Raw genomic sequence first — 18,459 nt, forward strand, 5'->3', positions numbered from 1 at the left:
GAAAGAAATAAATCACTCTATTATTCTGACATTTCACATTAAAATAAAGTGGTGATCCTGACTTAAGACAGGGAATTTTGAAACTGAGTTTAAATGTATTTGGCTAAGGTGTATGGAAACTTCCGACTTCTACTGTATATGTAGAGGTAAAGTGACTACAACAGGATGACTGATAAGTGATTTAGATTTCTCATGTACATGAGCTGATGTCTAATCTGTTCTATATCTATGCTCAATGTTTAATATTCAGAGACAAGTTGTACAATAAAGACATTAAGATGCAAAATCCATTTATTTAATTGCCTTTTTGGCTGTAGTAAATACTTGATCATACAGGTGTCAACATGTTTATTCCCAGTTAATAAGAGCGTGGTTTCTACGTGTGAATCCAGTGGTAATGTATTGCCATTTCCTCTACAATAGAAATACTTCAGCATATTACGCTTTCTTTCTGTCCCATTGTCACCTGGCTGACTGACACATGCCCACTTGTCCAGTCAAATTCTGAATTCCAAATCACACCCTATCTTTTCAGATCTACAGTTGTGTGGAGAGGGGCAAGGTGGCAAATTGAACTTAAGAAAATGTATGCATCTCATAGGCCGAGAGGATACTGCAGTACACCAGGGGTGTATTCTCAATACTCTTAACGTGGCTTCCTCACCACACCTTTCTTTGAATAAACTGATTTGGGAGAGACTTCAGCCATGATGCTTATTCAAATAAGTGGTGAACGATCAGGCGAGACAAGGAAACAAAGCCACTTTAGACTATCGAGATTCACTCCAGCACTGAGCTGATGACATGGCCAGCTTCAGTGGTAGGTTATTTTGCATTACATTTCTATTTCCTCCTGGGGTCTTTTCAAAATGGCACCCTATTCCCTACATAGGCAGTACATTTTACCAGGGCCCATAGTGCTCTGGTGAAAAATGGTGCAGTACAGGGAATAGAGTGCCAATAGAGCCCTGGTTCTGCAGTAGGTAGGTCACTCTTTGACCTTGTGGACCAGGGTCTCCCCCAGTGATTCCAGGACCTCCCGTTTGTAGTCCTCAAAGTCCCCGTCTATCTGGTTGACAGACCGGTCCTCCACCACCCACAGCTGACAGGCTGTCTCAGTGATCAGCCGGGCATCGTGGCTCACAATGATCACCGCTATGGAGGGACAACAGCAAGGAATAAACATGTTACATATGAGAAACACTGTCAGAAGTATCTACAAAAAGGCACCATCAGCAGCATGCTTGATGTTGACAGACATTTTATTTATGCCACCACCACTTCCCTCTAAGCTGTGTGCAGCTCCCGCAGGAGAAATATCAGCACGCGCAGAGAAGCATGAGATTAGTTAAGTTGAAAGGGGAAAACTAGTTAACACAACATTTCCCTCTACTGTGCAAATTGTGATCAAATCAACATACCAAAACAAAACAAACAATGCAATAGATTTTATTGTAGGCAGAGCACATTGCAGTCGGATTCTACTGCATTGACAGGCACGATTCAGGCCCATACTTTATAGAAACCGGTGTGCCATAACCAATCAGCCCTCAGTATCCCTATATGCAAATAGACCATTGCCATATGGATCTGTGCCATTTACTTTGAACTGGACTGTGTTTACAGCACGAGTGGTCGAGAGTAGATGCAGCTCTTGCTTTGAGCTCAAAACAATAGTTATAGCTATTTTCTGGTCAACAATGGGGCAGTGGTTGCTTCCTTCAAGAGCACAAAAGTGTGCATTTCTAGCCATCTTTGAAAAGCAAGTTAGGTAAAGAGCAGTGTTGTATTTTGAGACAGGCTTGAATAAGCTAAGTAGTCTGTCGGCAGAGGGTAGCATAACTTGTCTGATTAATAATAGTGTGGTAATAAATAGTATGGTAATAATGAATTTTAGGCTGAACAGAAATATAAAACGCAACATGTTTCATGAGCTGAAATAAATGATACCAGAAATGTTCCATACGCACAAAAAGCCTATTTCTCTCATTTTGGGCACAAATTTGTTTACATCCCTGTTAGTGAGCATATCTCCTTAGCCAAGATAATCCACACTTGTCAGGTGGATGGATTATCAAGATGCTGATTATTAAACAGCATTATCATTACACAGGTGCACCTTGTGCTGGGGACAATAAAAAGCCACTCAAATATGCAGTTTCTCACAACACAATGCCACAGATGCCAATTGTACTCTCCCTCAACTTGACATGCTGACTGCATGAATGTCAGCCTGAGCTGTTGCCAGATAATTGAATGTTCATTTCTCTACCATAAGCTGCCTCCAGAAAATTTGGCAGTACGTCCAACCGGTCTCACAACCGCAGACCAGGTGTATGGTGTTGTGTGGGCGAGCGGTTTGCTCATGTCAATGTTGTGAACAGAGTGCCCCATGGGAGGGATGGGGTTATGGTATGGGCAGGCATAAGCTACAGACAATGAACACAATTGCATTTTATCGATGGCAATTTGAATGCAGAGATAACGTGACGAGATCCTGAGGCCCATTGACGTGCCATTCATCTGCCGCCCTCACCTCATGTTTCAGCATGATAATGCACTGCCCCATGTCTCAAGGATCTGTACACAATTCCTAGAAGCTGAAAATGTCCCAGTGCTTCCATGCCCTGCATACTCTGTTACCTATTGTTAACCAATGTTACCGATTGAGCATGTTTTGGATGCTCTGGATCGACGTGTAAGACAGCGTGTTCCAGCTCCCGCCAATATCCAGAAACTTCACACAGCCATTGAAGAGTGGGACAACATTCCACAGGCCACAATCAACAGCCTGATCAACTCTATGCGAAGGAGATGTGGTCTCATGCAGCGGGACACACCAGATACTGACTAGGTTTCTTATCACGCCCCTACCTTTTTTTTTAAGGTACCTGTGACCAACAGATGCATATCTGTATTCCCAGTCCTGTGATATCCATAGATTAGGGCCTAATTAATTCATTTCAATTGACTGATTTCCTAATATGAACTATAGCTCAGTAAAATCTTTGAAATCGTTGCATGTTGCGTTTAGATTTTTGTAAAGTTGTTTCTTGCATCAATTTCTTTCAGTCACCTTGTCTGAAGGACAAGTGGATAAACAGGTTCATGTCAATCCCTACATGTTTTTTTCCCCCAAAAGTCTCATGGAATGTAGGCCTACATTTTAACACCACACATTGGCTGCTTCTGTAGAATGAATGATAGAACAGCTATTTCCATGTTAATATATTATGGGATATTATGCATTTTCTACATTTTTTTTTTTAATGGTAGGCCACTCTGATAGGCCCACATTATGATCAAATAGCCACAGTGGCCTACTTGGCCACTATTAAAATTGTAACTTAAAGCAGGTACAGCCTCAGAGTTCACAGTAAACACCCACCAGAAGTTACACAATTTTCACAACGTTCAAATTTGTGCTCAGCAGACCTGAAATTTGCTCAGTGCCGAAAACAATTGGCCACCACTACCCCATATCTGAGGCTACTTTCTGATCCTTCATTTAAACAAAATAAACCCTCAATATCAAACAGCCTCTTATATTTGTGTACATACCTCCTTTGTACTCATTGATCGCTTCTGATAAGGCATCGATCGACTCAATGTCCAGGTTGTTAGTAGGCTCATCCAGGATGAGAACGTCAGGTTGCCGACAGGCCAGCTCAGCAAATACCACTCGGGCTTTCTGACCACCTGGATGGAGAGGAACATAAACAGATTGACGATGGATGATCGTGTGTGTGTTTGCACATGCGTGTGCATGCATGTTTCTAATCCTAACCGGATTGCTTGGAGATCTGGATGGTGTGTGTGCGCATGCAGGTTTCTAATCCTAACCTGATAGCTTGGAGATCTGGATGGTGTGTGCGTGACTCTCCAGTCCGAAGCGGCCCAGACACTTCCTGCTGTCCTGGTAGGGCAGGTTGAAGTTCCTCTGGAGGTACTCTGTAGCTGCCTCCTCCATGTTCAGCTGGTCAGCATACTGCTGGTTAAAGAAGCCCACCTTCAACCGATGGTTCTTTCTCATCTCCCCCTTGGTCTGAAAGGCAAATCAACACACATTTAGTCTGACACACAGTTACACCCATCAGTGAAAAAGCAGATGCCGTATTTGCATTTGTAAGGATACTTTTGTTGTTTTTGTTTGGAGGCAAACTCACTGGATTTAACCTGCCAGTGAGAAGTAGTAGTAGCGTACTCTTCCCGACTCCATTGGGACCAACTATACAAACTGAACAAGGATAAAGAGCTGTCAGGTATAGTATGGAGGCTAATGACATGGCCCAGGTTTTCAAACAGAAATAATTTCTCCATACTTCTAGTCTCCATGTCGATACCAAAGTCCACATTCTTGAAGAGAGGTTTGTGTCCCTCAAAGGCAAAGTCCACACCTGAGACAGACAGAGAGCGGAGGGTTAACAGGGATATACAAAGAGAGAGAGGAAGAGAAAAAAAGAGAGAGGGAGAACTCACTGTGCAGTCCAAGGATGGGAGGAGAGAGAGAAGGGGGGTTGGGGAAGGTGAATTTGACAGTGTACTCTTTGGGTCGTTTGAGCAGCTCTGTTGCTTCCTGACTCTCCTCTTCCACTCCTCCCTTCTTCTTTCCCTTTGCCTGCTTCCTGGTCAAGGCTTCCTTAGTCTGCTTCTCCTAGAGAGAGACAGAAAACAGTGGATGATGGGAGAAGTACAGAGAGACAGATCCGGGTAGAACCATGTCTAAACAGAGGTAGCTGAACTAAACTTACAGCCTGTTTGGTGGACTTCCCTCCAGCCTTGAGATCTTTGAGCTTCTTCTCCTGTTTGTCGTACTGTTTCTGGAGCTCCTTCTGCTTCTGAACGTACATCTTCTTAAACGTCACTGAGAGGGAGACAGAGTGAAAAAGACATTTTATTAAATTAGCAGACACTCGTATCCAGATGTAGTGCAACAGTTCATCTTAAGATAGCTAGGTGAGACAGCTCAGTCATAAATAACCAAATCTCAGTTGTATGAAGTACATTTTGTCAATAAAGTGGTTATCAACGAAGTTGGTGCCAATGGAAAAACACAAGTGCGAGGGTTAGATGCCCCTAGCATGCAAAAGACAACAACTGATGCTACTCCTGGAGAGATCAGATACATGTTCTACATTAATAGAATATGTACCTACACACAAAAAAATGCAACATACAACAATTTCAAAGATTTTACTGAGTTACAGTTCATTAGGCCCTAATCGATGGATTTCACAGGACTGTCTGTTGGTCACAGATACCTTAAAAAAAAAAAAGGTAGGTGCATGGATCTGAAAACCAGTTAGTATCTGGTGTGACCATTTGCCTCATGCAGCGACACATCTCCTTCGCATTGAGTTGATCAGGCTGTTGATTGTGGCCTGTGGAATGTTGTCCCAGTCCTCTTCAATGGCTGTGCGAAGTTTCTGGATATTGGCTGGAACTGGAACACACGTCGATCCAGAGCATCCCAAGCATGGTCAACGGGTGACATGTCTGGTATGCAAGCCATGGAAGAACGGGGACAATTTCAGTTTCTAGGAATTATGTACAGATTCTTGCGACATGGGGCCATGAATTATCATGCTGAAACATGAGGTGGTGGACGAATGGCACGACAATGGGCCTTCAGGATCTCGTCACGGTATTTCTGCACATTCACATTGCCATCGATAAAATGCAATTGTGTTTGTAGCTAATGCCTATCCATACCATATCCACACCGCCACCACAGGGTACTCTGTTCGTAACATTGACATCAGCAAACCGCTTGCCCATGCGACTCCAAACACACTGTTTTCCATCTGCCCGGTACAGTTGAAACCGGGATTCATCTGTGAAGAGCAAACTTCTCTAGCGTGCCAGTGGCCATCTAAGGTGAGCATTTGCCCACAGAAGTCGGTTATGCCCCCGAACTGCAGTCAGGTCAAGAACCTGGTGAGGACACGCAGATCTTCCCTGAGACGGTTTGTGCAGAAATTATTTGGCTGTGCAAACCTACAGTTTTATCAGCTGTCCGGGTGGCTGGTCTCAGTCGATCTCGCAGGTGAAGAAGCCGGATGTGGAGGTCCTGGGCCGGCGTGGTTACACGTGGTCTGTGGTTGTGAGGCCGGTGGGACGTACGGCCAAATTCTTTAAAACGACGTTGGAGGCGGCTTATGGTAGCGAAATTAACATTCAATGCTCTGGCAACAGCTCTGGTGGACATTCCTGCAGTCAACATGCCAATTTCACGCTCCCTCAAAACTTGAGACATCTGTGGCATTGTGTTGTGTGACAAAACTGCACATTTTAGAGAGGCCTTTAATTGTCCCCAGCACAAGGTGCATCTGTGTAATGATCACGCTGTTTAATCAGCTTCTTGATATGCCACACCTGTCAGGTGGATGGATCATCTTGTCAAAGGACAGGGATGTAAACACTTTTGAGATATAAGCTTTTTGTGCACATGGAACACTTCTGGGATCTTATTTCAGCTCATGAAACATGGGACCAACACTTTACATGTTGCGTTTATATTTTTGTTCAGTGTAGTACGTCAATAACCAAAAACACACATTTTTGTTTTTTGTTGTGTTGAAGTATTTCCAGGCAAACAGTTTGTGGGGAAGGAGAAAGAATGTACTTAGCTAATACTCACAGTAGTTCCCTCTGTAGTAGTAAAGTTTCTGGTTGTCCAGGTGAACGATGTCAGTACACACATCGTCCAGGAAACTCTGGTCGTGAGACACGATGAGCAGAGTCTTCTTCCAGCCCTGAAGGTAGCTAGGTGGAGAGATTGATATATTAGCCACTGTAGTGTATCATTCACAGATGCAGGGCTGAAAGGAGACCCATTGAGTAAGCAGCTGCATGTTGTGCGGCCTATCACTGTGTCCTGTCCCTGTGAAACAAATGATATTTAAGTAAAAGACTGTGTGGTGTGCCCTTACTTGTTGAGCCAGATGACAGCGTTGAGGTCAAGATGGTTGGTGGGCTCATCCAGCATCAGCAGGGTGGGCTCCATGAACAGAGCTCTGGTAGGAGAGACAGCCACAGGAAGCTTAGGTTACAGTTTTCACTGCTGTTTTTATTTCTGCTGTTTCTATCTCTGTTATGCTTTTGTTTTATTATCTCTAAAAGTGACTGCAAAAATGCACTTATAAAGTAGCTAAAGAAAAAACTATTGAAGCAATTCTCATATAGCTAAAACCTCTAAATCAAATCCATTCAGATCTATAGAAGTGCCTATGCAGGCATAGGGGGGTCTACAGATATAGGATCTTCATTTGACCTATGTTGTCATGGTAAAATAATCCTGCAGCAACAGGATTTGAATGTTAAGTCCATAATGTTGCTTGATTGGTGGTTATGCCATTAGCTGGCCAAAAGTAGGTTACATGAAAAGTGCGATACTATTAATAACCATGTGGTAGTGTGGGTTTTCAGTGAATTTATTGAAATCATGAAACTCATCTGCCTTTCAAATTCTCAACAACAAAAGAGTGATCAAATTAAGATCCTACACCTGGATTTCCAAAAAAGTCTTACCTGGCAAGTGAGACTCTCATCCTCCAGCCTCCAGAGAACTTCTTGGTAGCTCGATTCTGCATCTCTGGGGTGAAGGAGAGACCAGCCAGGATACGACGGGCTTTCGCCTCCGCTGCTGCTGCCCCAATAATCCTCAACTCCTCATAGACCTGGTTGAGACGGACACACAACATGTAGACAAGCAGTGGCTTAGTCTATTGACAGATATTACATTTCTGTCTCAATGCAGCCTAAGAGACAATAACTCCAAAGTCTGTTACCACAGTCTGAATTAAAAAACGCTGTATCCAATACATTATCATAGAAATTAGGAGGTGGATATTTCGCCTGGCAGATCTAACTTTTATAATTGTTTTTATTTAACTAGGTATTAGGGTTTCATTATAATGTTTCACCATACCTTGTCCAGTCTCTCAGCCACGCTGTCTTCTCCTTTCTCCAGCAGAGCCTGGAGTTGTCTCTCCTCTTCTAGGAGCTTCAGACGCCTCGTGTCTGCCTTCAACACAGCCTGGACCGCCGGGGTGTCATCAGCTATCACCTCTATGGAGAGAGACATAGGGTGTTAGAGAGGGGGGAGAGAGGGTTGGGGGTGAAGGGAGAAGAGAGGAGTGTTGAGACAGGGGGTAGGGACAAAAGACATGCAAACAGATAGATGATGAGAGGGAGACAGAGAGAGAAGGGTATGATGGGGTGGGGGGGTATTCTTCAGAGGGCAAGTGACATACCTTGCTCACAGAGCAGCACATCGATGTTAGGAGGGATACTGAGAACTCTGTTGGCGATATGTTTCAGGAGAGTGGTCTTCCCCTTCCCATTAGGTCCAACCAGACCGTAGCGTCTTCCTGCTACCACCAGGAGATCTGCGTTGACAAACAGCTCCTTCCCGTGAGCTGATATACTGAACCTCTCCAGCTGGGGGAGACATTAAAACACTGAAACCCCTACAGGTGAACTCTGATACTCATAGAACTTCATGGATTCCCACTTGACATTGTACAGGCAGGATGGGCAACTGGCGGCCCGAAGGCCCTCAGATCAATTTCCATTTTTGTTTTTAATTAGGAACTCAATTGGGGTGTGAACTTACTGTCACACGTTAGAGCAGTAGAATACACAAGGTGCAATTTCGAAATTTGGTTGTGCACCAGCAGTTTTTCTCTTGTTATGTCAGTCACTGATAGTAAGTCAGTCAGCAAATCTAAAAAAATGTTAGCAGACATGGGCTAAGTTAGTTTAGCGGCCAGCAATCTAAATGTACTATCATGGTCGAATTAACGTCCGGGGAGCCCCCATTGATTTTGTTAGTCAGTCCCAATCAGATATCATATTCAAAACTGAAAACATTTCTCTCCACCCTATGGCAAAATCTGTAGAATTACAGGAAATTAGTTATAAAACTGAAAAACCTCTGCCCATCAAAGTTGCCCATCCCTTTTCTAAAGTATAGAATGGTTGAAGGAACTACCTCATACTCTCTAATTACAAAGAAACATTTAATACATTTTCTTCAGTATTCAAGAACTATGTTCTATTAAGTTTTCACTTAATTCTTCAGAATCAAGTAACAGTAGAAAAGTTGAGAGGGTCAGGTCACCTTGATATCTGATGCGTTCTCCAGCATGGCCTGCCTGGAAGACAACTCAGCCTGGGACACTGAGAAATCACCTTCGATGGCGTTGGCAGCACGCACACTGGCCACCTGCTTCTCATATTCTATCTAGAAACACAGAGGCATGGACACACACTTCCAATGAATACAAAGCTTCTTCTGTGTCTGGTCGAGCATACTCTACCGGTCAAAAGTTTTACAACACCTACTCATTCAAGGGCTTTTCTTTATTTATATTATTTTCTACATTGTGGAATAATAGTGAAGACATCAACACACATATGGAATCATGTAGTAACCAAAAATATATTTTATATTTGAGATTCTTCTAATAGCCACCCTGACAATGGCGCCAGAAGAAATGGCAGCAGTTTTACGGGCGCCCAACCAATTGTGCTATTATGTGGTTTTCTGGTGTTATTTGTAACTTATTTTGTACATAATGTTTCTGCCACCGTATCTTATGGCAAAAAAGAGCTTCTGGATATCAGGACAGCGATCACTCACCTCGGATTAGACAAAGATTTTTTCTTCAACAAGCAGGATGCACAGGACATTCTCCAAACACCCGACAGGGCCATCATCCCCGTTATTTGCAAGAGGAAGCGGCGCAGGTACAGAGGACAAAGAGCCGGATGCCTGGTCAGGACCCGGAAAAGGCGAGTGGGAAAGCTGCCGTTACCGTCAATACTACTCGCCAACGTGCAATCATTGGACAATAAACTAGACGAGGTACGATCACGAATATCCTACCAACAGGACATCAGAAACTGTAATATCCTATGTTTCATGGCTGAATGACGACATGGATATTCAGCTAGCGGGATATATGCTGCACCGGCAAGATAGAACAGCACACTCCGGTAAGACGAGGGGGGGGCGGGGGGGCGGTCTGTGCATATTTGTAAACAACAGCTGGTGCATGAAATCTAAGGAAGTCTCTAGATTTTGCTCGCCTGAAGTAGAGTATATTGTGATAAATTGCAGACCACACTACTTGCCTAGAGAGTTTTCAGCTATACTTTTCGTGGCTGTTTATTTACCACCACAGACAAATGCCGGCACTAAGACCGCACTCAGCCAGCTGTATAAGGAAATAAGCAAACAGGAAACCACTCACCCAGAGGCGGCGCTCCTAGTGGCCGGAGACTTTAATGCAGGGAAACTTAAATCAGTTCCACCAAGCTTCCATCAACATGTTAGATGTGCAATCGGATGGAAAAAAATTCTAGATCACCTATACTCCACACACAGAGACGCGTACAAAGCTCTCCCTCGCCCTCCATTTGGTAAATCCGACCACAAGTCTATCCTCCTGATTTCTGCTTACAAGCAAAAATTAAAGCAGGAAGCACCAGTGACTCAGTCTATAAAAAAGTGGTCAGATGAAGCAGATGCTAAATTACAGGACTGTTTTGCTATCACAGACTGGAACATGTTCCGGGATTCTTCCGATGGCATTGAGGAGTACACCACATCAGTCACTGGCTTTATCAATAAGTGCATCGAGGACGTCGTCCCCACAGCGACTGTATGTACATACCCCAACCAGAAGCCATGGATAACAGGCAACATTCGCACTGAGCTAAAGGGTAGAGCTGCCGCTTTCAAGGTGCGGGACTCTAACCCGGAAGCTTATAAGAAATCCTACTATGCCCTGCGACGAACCATCAAACAGGCAAAGCGTCAATACAGTGCTAAAATTAAATCATACTACACCGGCTCCGGCGCTCGTCTTATGTGGCAGGGCTTGCAAACTATTAGACTACAAAGGGAAGCACAGCCGCGAGCTGCCCAGTGACACGAGCCTACCAGATGAGCTAAATCACTTCTATGCTCGCTTCGAGGCAAGCAACACTGAGGCATGCATGAGAGCATCTGCTGTTCCGGACGACTGTGTGATCACGCTCTCCGTAGCCGACGTGAGTAAGACCTTTAAACAGGTCAACATACACAAGGCTGCAGGGCCAGACAGATTACCAGGACGTGTGCTCCGGACATGTGCTGACCAACTGGTAGGTGTCTTCACTGACATTTTCAACATGTCCCTGATTGAGTCTGTAATACCAACATGTTTCAAGCAGACCACCATAGTCCCTGTGCCCAACAACACAAAGGTAACCTGCCTAAATGACTACAGACCCGTAGCACGCACGTCCGTAGCCATGAAGTGCTTTGAAAGGTTGGTAATGGCTCACATCAACACCATTATCCCAGAAACACTAGACCCACTCCAATTTGAATACCGCCCAAACAGATACACAGATGATGCAATCTCTATTGCACTCCACACTGCTCTTTCCCACCTGGACAAAAGAAACCCTTATGTGAGAATGCTATTCATTGACTACAGCTCAGCATTCAACACCATAGTACCCTCAAAGCTCATCACTAAGCTAAGGATCCTGGGACTAAACACCTCCCTCTGCAACTGGATCCTGGACTTCCTGACGGGCCGCCCCCAGGTGATGAGGGTAGGTAGTAACACATCTGCCACGCTGATCCTCAACACTGGAGCTCCCCAGGGGTGCGTGCTCAGTACCCTCCTGTACTCCCTGTTCACCCACAACTGCCTGGCCAGGCACGACCCCAACACCAACATTAAGTTTGCAGACGACACAACAGTGGTAGGCCTGATCACCGACAATGTCGAGACAGCCTATAGGGAGGAGGTTCGAGACCTGGCCGGGTGGTGCAAGAATAACAACCTATCCCTCAACGTAACCAAGACTAAGGAGATGATTGTGGACCACAGGAAAAGGAGGACCGAGCACGCCCCCATTCTCATCTACGGGGCTGTAGTGGAGCAGGTTGAGAGCTTCAAGTTCCTTGGTGTCCACATCAACAACAAACTAGAATGGTCAAAACACACCAAGACAGTCGTGAAGAGGGCACGACAAAGCCTATTCCCCCTCAGGAAACTAAAAATATTTGGCATTGGTCCTGAGATCCTCAAAAGGTTCTACAGCTTTGAGAGCAACATTGAGAGCATCCTGACTGGTTGCATCACTGCCTGGTACAGCAATTGCTCGGCCTCTGACTACAATGCACTACTGAGGGTAGTGCGTACGGCTTAGTACATCACTGGGGCTAAGCTGCCTGCCATCCAGGACCTCTATACCAGGCGGTGTCAGAGGAAGGCCCTAAGAATTGTCAAAGACCCCAGCCACCCCAGTCATAGACTGTTCTCTCTACTACTGCATGGTAAGCGGTACCGGAGTGCCAAGTCTAGAACAAAAAGGCTTCTCAACAGTTTTTACCCCCAAGCCATAAGACTCCTGAACAGGTAATCAAATGGCTACCCGGAATATTTGCATTGTGTGCCCCCCCCCCAACTCCTCTTTTTACGCTGCTGCTACTCTCTGTTCATCATATATGCATAGTCACTTTAACTATACATTCATGTACATACTACCTCAATTGGGCCGACCAACCAGTGCTCCCGCACATTGGCTAACCGGGCTATCTGTATTGTGTCCCGCCACCCACTCTTTTACACTACTCCTACTCTCTGTTCATCGTATATGCATAGTCACTTTAACCATATCTACATGTACATACTACCTCAAGCAGCCTGACTAACCGGTGTCTGTATGTAGCCTCGCTACTTTTATAGCCTCGCTACTGTATATAGCCTGTCTTTTTTACTGCTGCTTTATTTCTTTACTTACCCATTGTTCACCTAATACCTTTTTTGCACTATTGGTTAGAGCCTGTAAGTAAGCATTTCACTGTAAGGTCTACACCTGTTGTATTCGGTGCACGTGACAAACATTGATTTGTCTTGATGACAGCTTTGCACTCTTGGCAATCTCTCAACCAGCTTCATGATGTAGTCACCTGGAATGCATTTCAAATAACAGGTGTGCCTTGTTTAAAGTAAATTTATGGAATGTCTTTCCTTCTCAATGCTTTTGAGCCAGTTGTGTTGTGACAAGGTGGGGTGGGGGGGTATACAGAAGATTATTTGGTAAAAGACCAAGTCCATATTATGGCAAGAACAGCTGAAATAAGCAAAGAGAAACGACAGTCCATCATTACTTTAAGACATGAAGGTCAGTCAATGTGGAACATAACAAGAACTTTGAAAGTTTCTTCAAGTACAGTTGCAAAAACCATCAAGTGCTATGATGAAACTGGCTCTCATGAGGACCGCCACAGGAAAGGGAGACCCAGAGTTACCTCTGCTGCAAAGGATAAGTTCAATAGAGTTAACTGCACCTCAGATTGCAGCCCAAATAAATGCTTCACAGAGTTCAAGTAACATACATCTCAACATCAACTGTTCAGAGGAGACTGTGTGAATCAGGCCTTCATGGTAAAATTGTTGCAAAGAAACCACTGCTGAAGGACACCAACAAGAAGAAGAGACTTGCTTGGGCCAAGAACACGAGCAATGGACATTAGACAGGTGGAAATTTGTCTTTTGGTCTGGATTCCAAATTTGAGATTTTCGTTTACAACCGCCGTGTCTTTGTGAGATGTGCTGTGGGTGAACGGATGATCTCCGCATGTGTATTTCCTACCGTAAAAGCATGGAGGAGGTGTTATTGTGTGGGGGTGCTGGTGACACTGTCTGATTTATTTAGAATTCAAGGCACACTTAACCAGCATGGCTACCACAGCATTGTGCAGCGATACACCATCCCATCTGGTTTGCACTTAGTTGGACTATCATTTGTTTTTCAACAGGACAATGACCCAACACACCTCCAGGCTGTGTAAGGGCTATTTGACCAAGAAGGAGAGTGATGGAGTGCTGCATTAGATGACCTCCTCGCCTCCACAATCACCCGACCTCAACCCAATTGAGATGGTTTGGGATGAGTCAGACCGCAGAGTGAAGGAAAAGAAGCCAACAAGTGCTCAGCATATGTGGGAACTCCAAGACTTTTGGAAAAGCATTCCAGGTGAAGCTGGTTGAGAGAATGCCAAGAGTGTGCAAAGCTGTCATCAAAGCAAATGGTGGCTATTTCAAGAATCTCAAATATATTTCGATTTGTTTAACAATTTTTTGGTTTTTACATGATTCCATATGTTATTTCATAGTTTTGACATCTTCACTACTATTCTACAATGTAGAAAATAGTTCATATAAAGAAAAACCCTTGAATGAGTAGGTGTTCTAAAACTTTTGACCTGTAGTTTATGTATAGACTGGTTACCATTTTCTTTTTCTTCTTCTTCTCCTTCTTGCTCATGTTGGCAAAGGGGTCGTCACCTTTCTCCTGCTCTGCGATCACATCTTCAGCACACTGACAGTAGAGAGGGATGCAGACAGAGGGAGAGACAGTGAGTTAGACGTTCTATGGTGGCTGTACATGCCATGTATGACCCTTCCATATAGCAGACTCAGATTAGACTATAAAAACACACCTTCATTGTGTCATCTTCATCGTCTTCACCCTCTTCATCTTCGCTGCGAGGCGGGCGATCAGGTTTGTTCATCCTCTGAATGGGACAAGTCACACAGCATTATGGTTTTACAGAAACTACCTTGACAAGACATTAAGTGGAACTGTGACCCATACACTGTAGCCATGCATTATATTGGCCTGCATTCTTGACAGTTTACAAGTGGGGGTATTGGGACTTGGTCACACTATACGTCGCTAACCCAATATTATTTTTTCAATCGAATGCCATCCCTACATTCCAGAAGGAAAACAGTTTTAAACAAAGTTTGTGTTGTTAACACCAGAGAGCTCTTCACTCACCTTGGGCTGTTCCTTCTTGCCTTTCTTCGGCTGGGGCTTCTCCTCCTCTGCTTCCTCCTCCTCAGTTGCCTACAAAGGAAGAGAAAAAGGAGAGATCTTTCTCATTTAGTTCTCAACATAATGCTGAATCCCAAATCAATACTCTCTAAGTACTCCAGTAGATCTAAAATGATTTGATAGGTATAAGCAATATTCCACCAAGCCAATCAGAAGCCTGACCTTGGGTGCTGTTTTAGCCTCTGGGTTCTTGTTATTTTTCACAGCTTTTTTCTCATCCTTGTCTTTCTTCTCTTCCTCCGCCTCATCATCGGAGGGAGCCTGGTATTATGTAGTAAAAATAGAGTGAGGCTCCACGTCTGGGAACAAGTGAGATCAGACTCACACGATTTTATTGTATTGAGTATCTCAGTGGGTTAGATCTGGAGATATGAGGTGTACAAAGAGAAAGACGTCAAACAAAGAGTAGAGTGGATTAAAAGAGAATGGATTGAGAGGGGAATGTGTTAGTGAACATTTAAAATGTGCTGCCTTCTGTTATCAAGCCTGTTGGATGGGAAACAGACAGGCACAGGGGTGAAGGGTATGAAGAAAGGGGAAAGGAGAGGGAATGAAAAGAGAGTGCAGAAGGAGAAGAAACATTCCATCACCCACCTTTGCTTTTGGCTTAGGTTTATCTTTTTTCTTGCCCTTCTGCACCTTCTCAACCTCCTGTGTTAAAGTATTAAAGACGCACGGACACGCACACAGATACACCAGTTCCTTCATATTAGACATGTCCTTACACCAGAGCACCATGTCATTATGAAGAAAAATAACATGCTTGATTCAAATCATTAGATTTTAAGTGCCTTGCAAGCCCCAACCTTTCTGGCCAATGCTAATTTGTCCAAAGCATGTAGATGAAATGCAAAAAAAGGTAATGATTTAGGAATAACTTAGCATATGGATGTGAACATGTGTAGCAGGTCTTATTGTGTGTGTGTGATGAAATCCAAAAGAGAAGACAGTAGAAAAGGAAGAGGAAGGAACGATACGAGGAGGGATGGATTAATGAATAAACAAACACATTCTTAGAGCTGCCTGGACCTCTGAAACAAAAAGTATCAATAGAATCAACATTCAGTCAGAGAACATGATACATAAACATAAGAAGCAAACCCCACACACCTTCATCCGTCTCTCTTCTTCATCATTATCATCCTCCCCTCCAGCCACTCCATCATCACCATCACTGTCTCCCTGACTGAGAGCTGCAAATATGTTCCCGGCCTGAGACAACAAAAAGAACAAATACAATTTAAAGGTGGATTATAGCGTAGTCTCCCCTCAAAATGTAATAGAATAGGACAGTGATCAAATCTGCAAAGACTGTAGATATAGTGATCAAGACTGTTGCATGCACAACACACTCACCTTACTTCCCTTGCCTTTTCTGGGGGCCACAACTGAAATAAGAGAGAGAGGAAGCAAGAGCAAGAAGTTGATGAAAGGCTAGCTAAGCTATCAACTCCGCACATTTCCAGCTTGAAATGTATACATCATTTACGTTTGACAGACTTACTAAGCAGTCAACTTACCCTCCTCTTCCTCGTCCTCGCTGGCTTGCACTGACAGCTTCTTCAGTTTCTCCATCATATCCTCGTCATCATCATCGTCTCCCTCTCCACCTTTACCTTTCCGCCGGTCTTTCTTTTTCTTCTGAGGCTGAGAGCAAGAGAGATTATATTAGATGGGCATGATGGTTTACATGATAACTACTAGGGTTAGGTATTAGCAGGGAGGGACCACACGAAACACATAGGGCACGATTTTTAAAATGTGATATATATATATATATATCATGATTTTCTATGTTGGAGATTCAATACTGCAAGCTAGCTACCACTCTGGCTAGTAGTGGCTACCTCCCCAACCTCGTCAAGCTCATCTTCTGTCTTTCAAGAGAGCAAATTAGGTGGGAAGGGAAGAAACATAACAATTATGTAATAGGTGGACCTATTAATGACAACATATCACTGGACATCGTGTTATTGATACAGTATTGCAAAAATAAGTAATCCAACTGAAAATGACCTATATGATCATCTGTATTAGTCAAGGAAAACAATTACCTGCTTTCCTTGAGTCTCCTTCGCCATAGGTCCATCCTCCTTTTTGTTATCTGTGGCCAGCTCATCAAAGAACTGTGAGAGAGTGTGTGACAGTCAGTGAGAAATGTTGATACATTTTGTTTAATGTGTTCACACATCGACAATTACGTTTTCTTTGTCACCTCATTCAATCTACTCAAAATATCCCCAAAAGAGGTATACTCACACTCTTCTTCCCCTTCTTATCCTTCTTTCCTTTCTTTACTGATTTTTCTGAAGAGGGGAGAGAAAATGTAGGTAACAAAATTAGCAAGTTTGTCATCAACATATGGATGCACTGAGTGACAAAAGAGAGGGTCTGAATGAGCCAGAGGGGAGGTAAAGCCCGTTATAAGGGAAGCGGAGGGCTAGCGCATTTTCAGAATGACTTTTGGCAACACAGCAGTTCTTCTAACAATGCATGTTAGCTATGACAGAGCTAACCTAGCCTTTATGACTTCAATGAATGAGAAATTCATAACTAGCCATGACCCTGTGTTGATTATTCTTCCACAAAGGACCCCTTTTACATGTTGAAGTGTGTCTCTACTTGACTGTCAAGTAGAGAGAACAAGGAATCATTTGTCTGACAATTACAAGGAACGCAGATGGCATTGCATCATTTTCAAAACATTGATAGCAAGTTAGCTAACGTAGTTTCTAGGTAGTTAACCATCGCTAATGCCACACTGTTGTCAAAATAAGCCCTATCATATGACAGCCAGGACAGCTACTTGTTAATTAAATATGACATTGATGCACAATAGTTAACGTTAACAACTGTGGTGCAGTGGCTGGAAAGGATTCAGTTGTAACCGTTAGCTTAGCTGCTAACAATTAGCTACCTGCCGCCGCTGGTGGGGCTGCTCCCTCTTCTCCTTCCCATTCTGCATCTTCTTTTGCTTTCTTGGGCATTTTCGTCTATTTATTTATACGTATATTAACAGATAAATACCTGAATCTGTCTTAAAATAACTTAAAAGCAGTGGTAAGTGTGGCTGTCAGTGAAGCGCAAGTGTTTTGTCACAACACATGCGGCCTAAGAACTTCTCTCTACATGATGAAGCGAGAGCACCACCAAAGAGGAAGAAGCAAAGCGAGAGGCCTAACTCAATGACGTGTATAAACACATCATTGTCCCAACTCGGCCAAAAATCTGTCTTCTCTAGCAGGCATTCTTTCGTTTCTTTCTCTCAGCAAGCGAGGAGTTTTCGTATGGAGGTCAATGAGTGTCGAATTTGGTCCATAAAAAAATCGAATGGTGTAAACATTAAACTCAAATTTTTTTACATTTACATTTTAGTCATTTAGCAGACGCTCTTATCCAGAGCGACTTACAATAATGAATGCATACATTTCATTTTATGCATTGTTGAACTGGCCCCCCATGGGAATCGAACCCACAACCCTGGCAATGCACACACCATGCTCAAGACTGGGCATTCAACTGAGACTGCTCTTCTCTGTGTCACGG

At 43.7% G+C, this 18,459-nt stretch overlaps 1 protein-coding gene across 2 annotated transcripts; it reads right to left on the reverse strand.

The window, feature by feature from the left end:
• Positions 1-273: 273 nt before the first annotated feature.
• On the reverse strand, positions 274-18,130 carry LOC106570323 (ATP-binding cassette sub-family F member 1). 2 transcript variants are annotated; one of them, XM_014142517.2, is made up of 24 exons: positions 17,831-18,130; positions 17,173-17,219; positions 16,968-17,039; positions 16,434-16,560; positions 16,270-16,301; positions 16,024-16,125; positions 15,508-15,564; positions 15,076-15,174; positions 14,857-14,925; positions 14,516-14,590; positions 14,305-14,394; positions 9,125-9,247; positions 8,256-8,442; positions 7,931-8,070; positions 7,531-7,679; positions 6,933-7,016; positions 6,641-6,765; positions 4,752-4,864; positions 4,480-4,654; positions 4,323-4,397; positions 4,167-4,237; positions 3,844-4,045; positions 3,562-3,699; positions 274-1,155 (listed from the first exon to the last, which is right to left on the reverse strand). In XM_014142517.2, exons 1-24 carry the CDS (start codon positions 17,898-17,900, stop codon positions 989-991), a joined length of 2,589 nt encoding a protein of 862 aa, XP_013997992.2. In that variant the 5' UTR covers positions 17,901-18,130; the 3' UTR covers positions 274-988. The 2 variants fall into 2 exon arrangements, with proteins under 2 accessions (XP_013997992.2, XP_045550766.1); XM_045694810.1 differs by lacking the exon at positions 15,508-15,564.
• Between the last annotated feature and the right edge of the window lie 329 nt (positions 18,131-18,459).

This window comes from Salmo salar, chromosome ssa14 (genome assembly GCF_905237065.1).
Source record: "Salmo salar chromosome ssa14, Ssal_v3.1, whole genome shotgun sequence".
In the NCBI taxonomy this organism is placed as follows: Eukaryota; Metazoa; Chordata; class Actinopteri; order Salmoniformes; family Salmonidae; genus Salmo; species Salmo salar.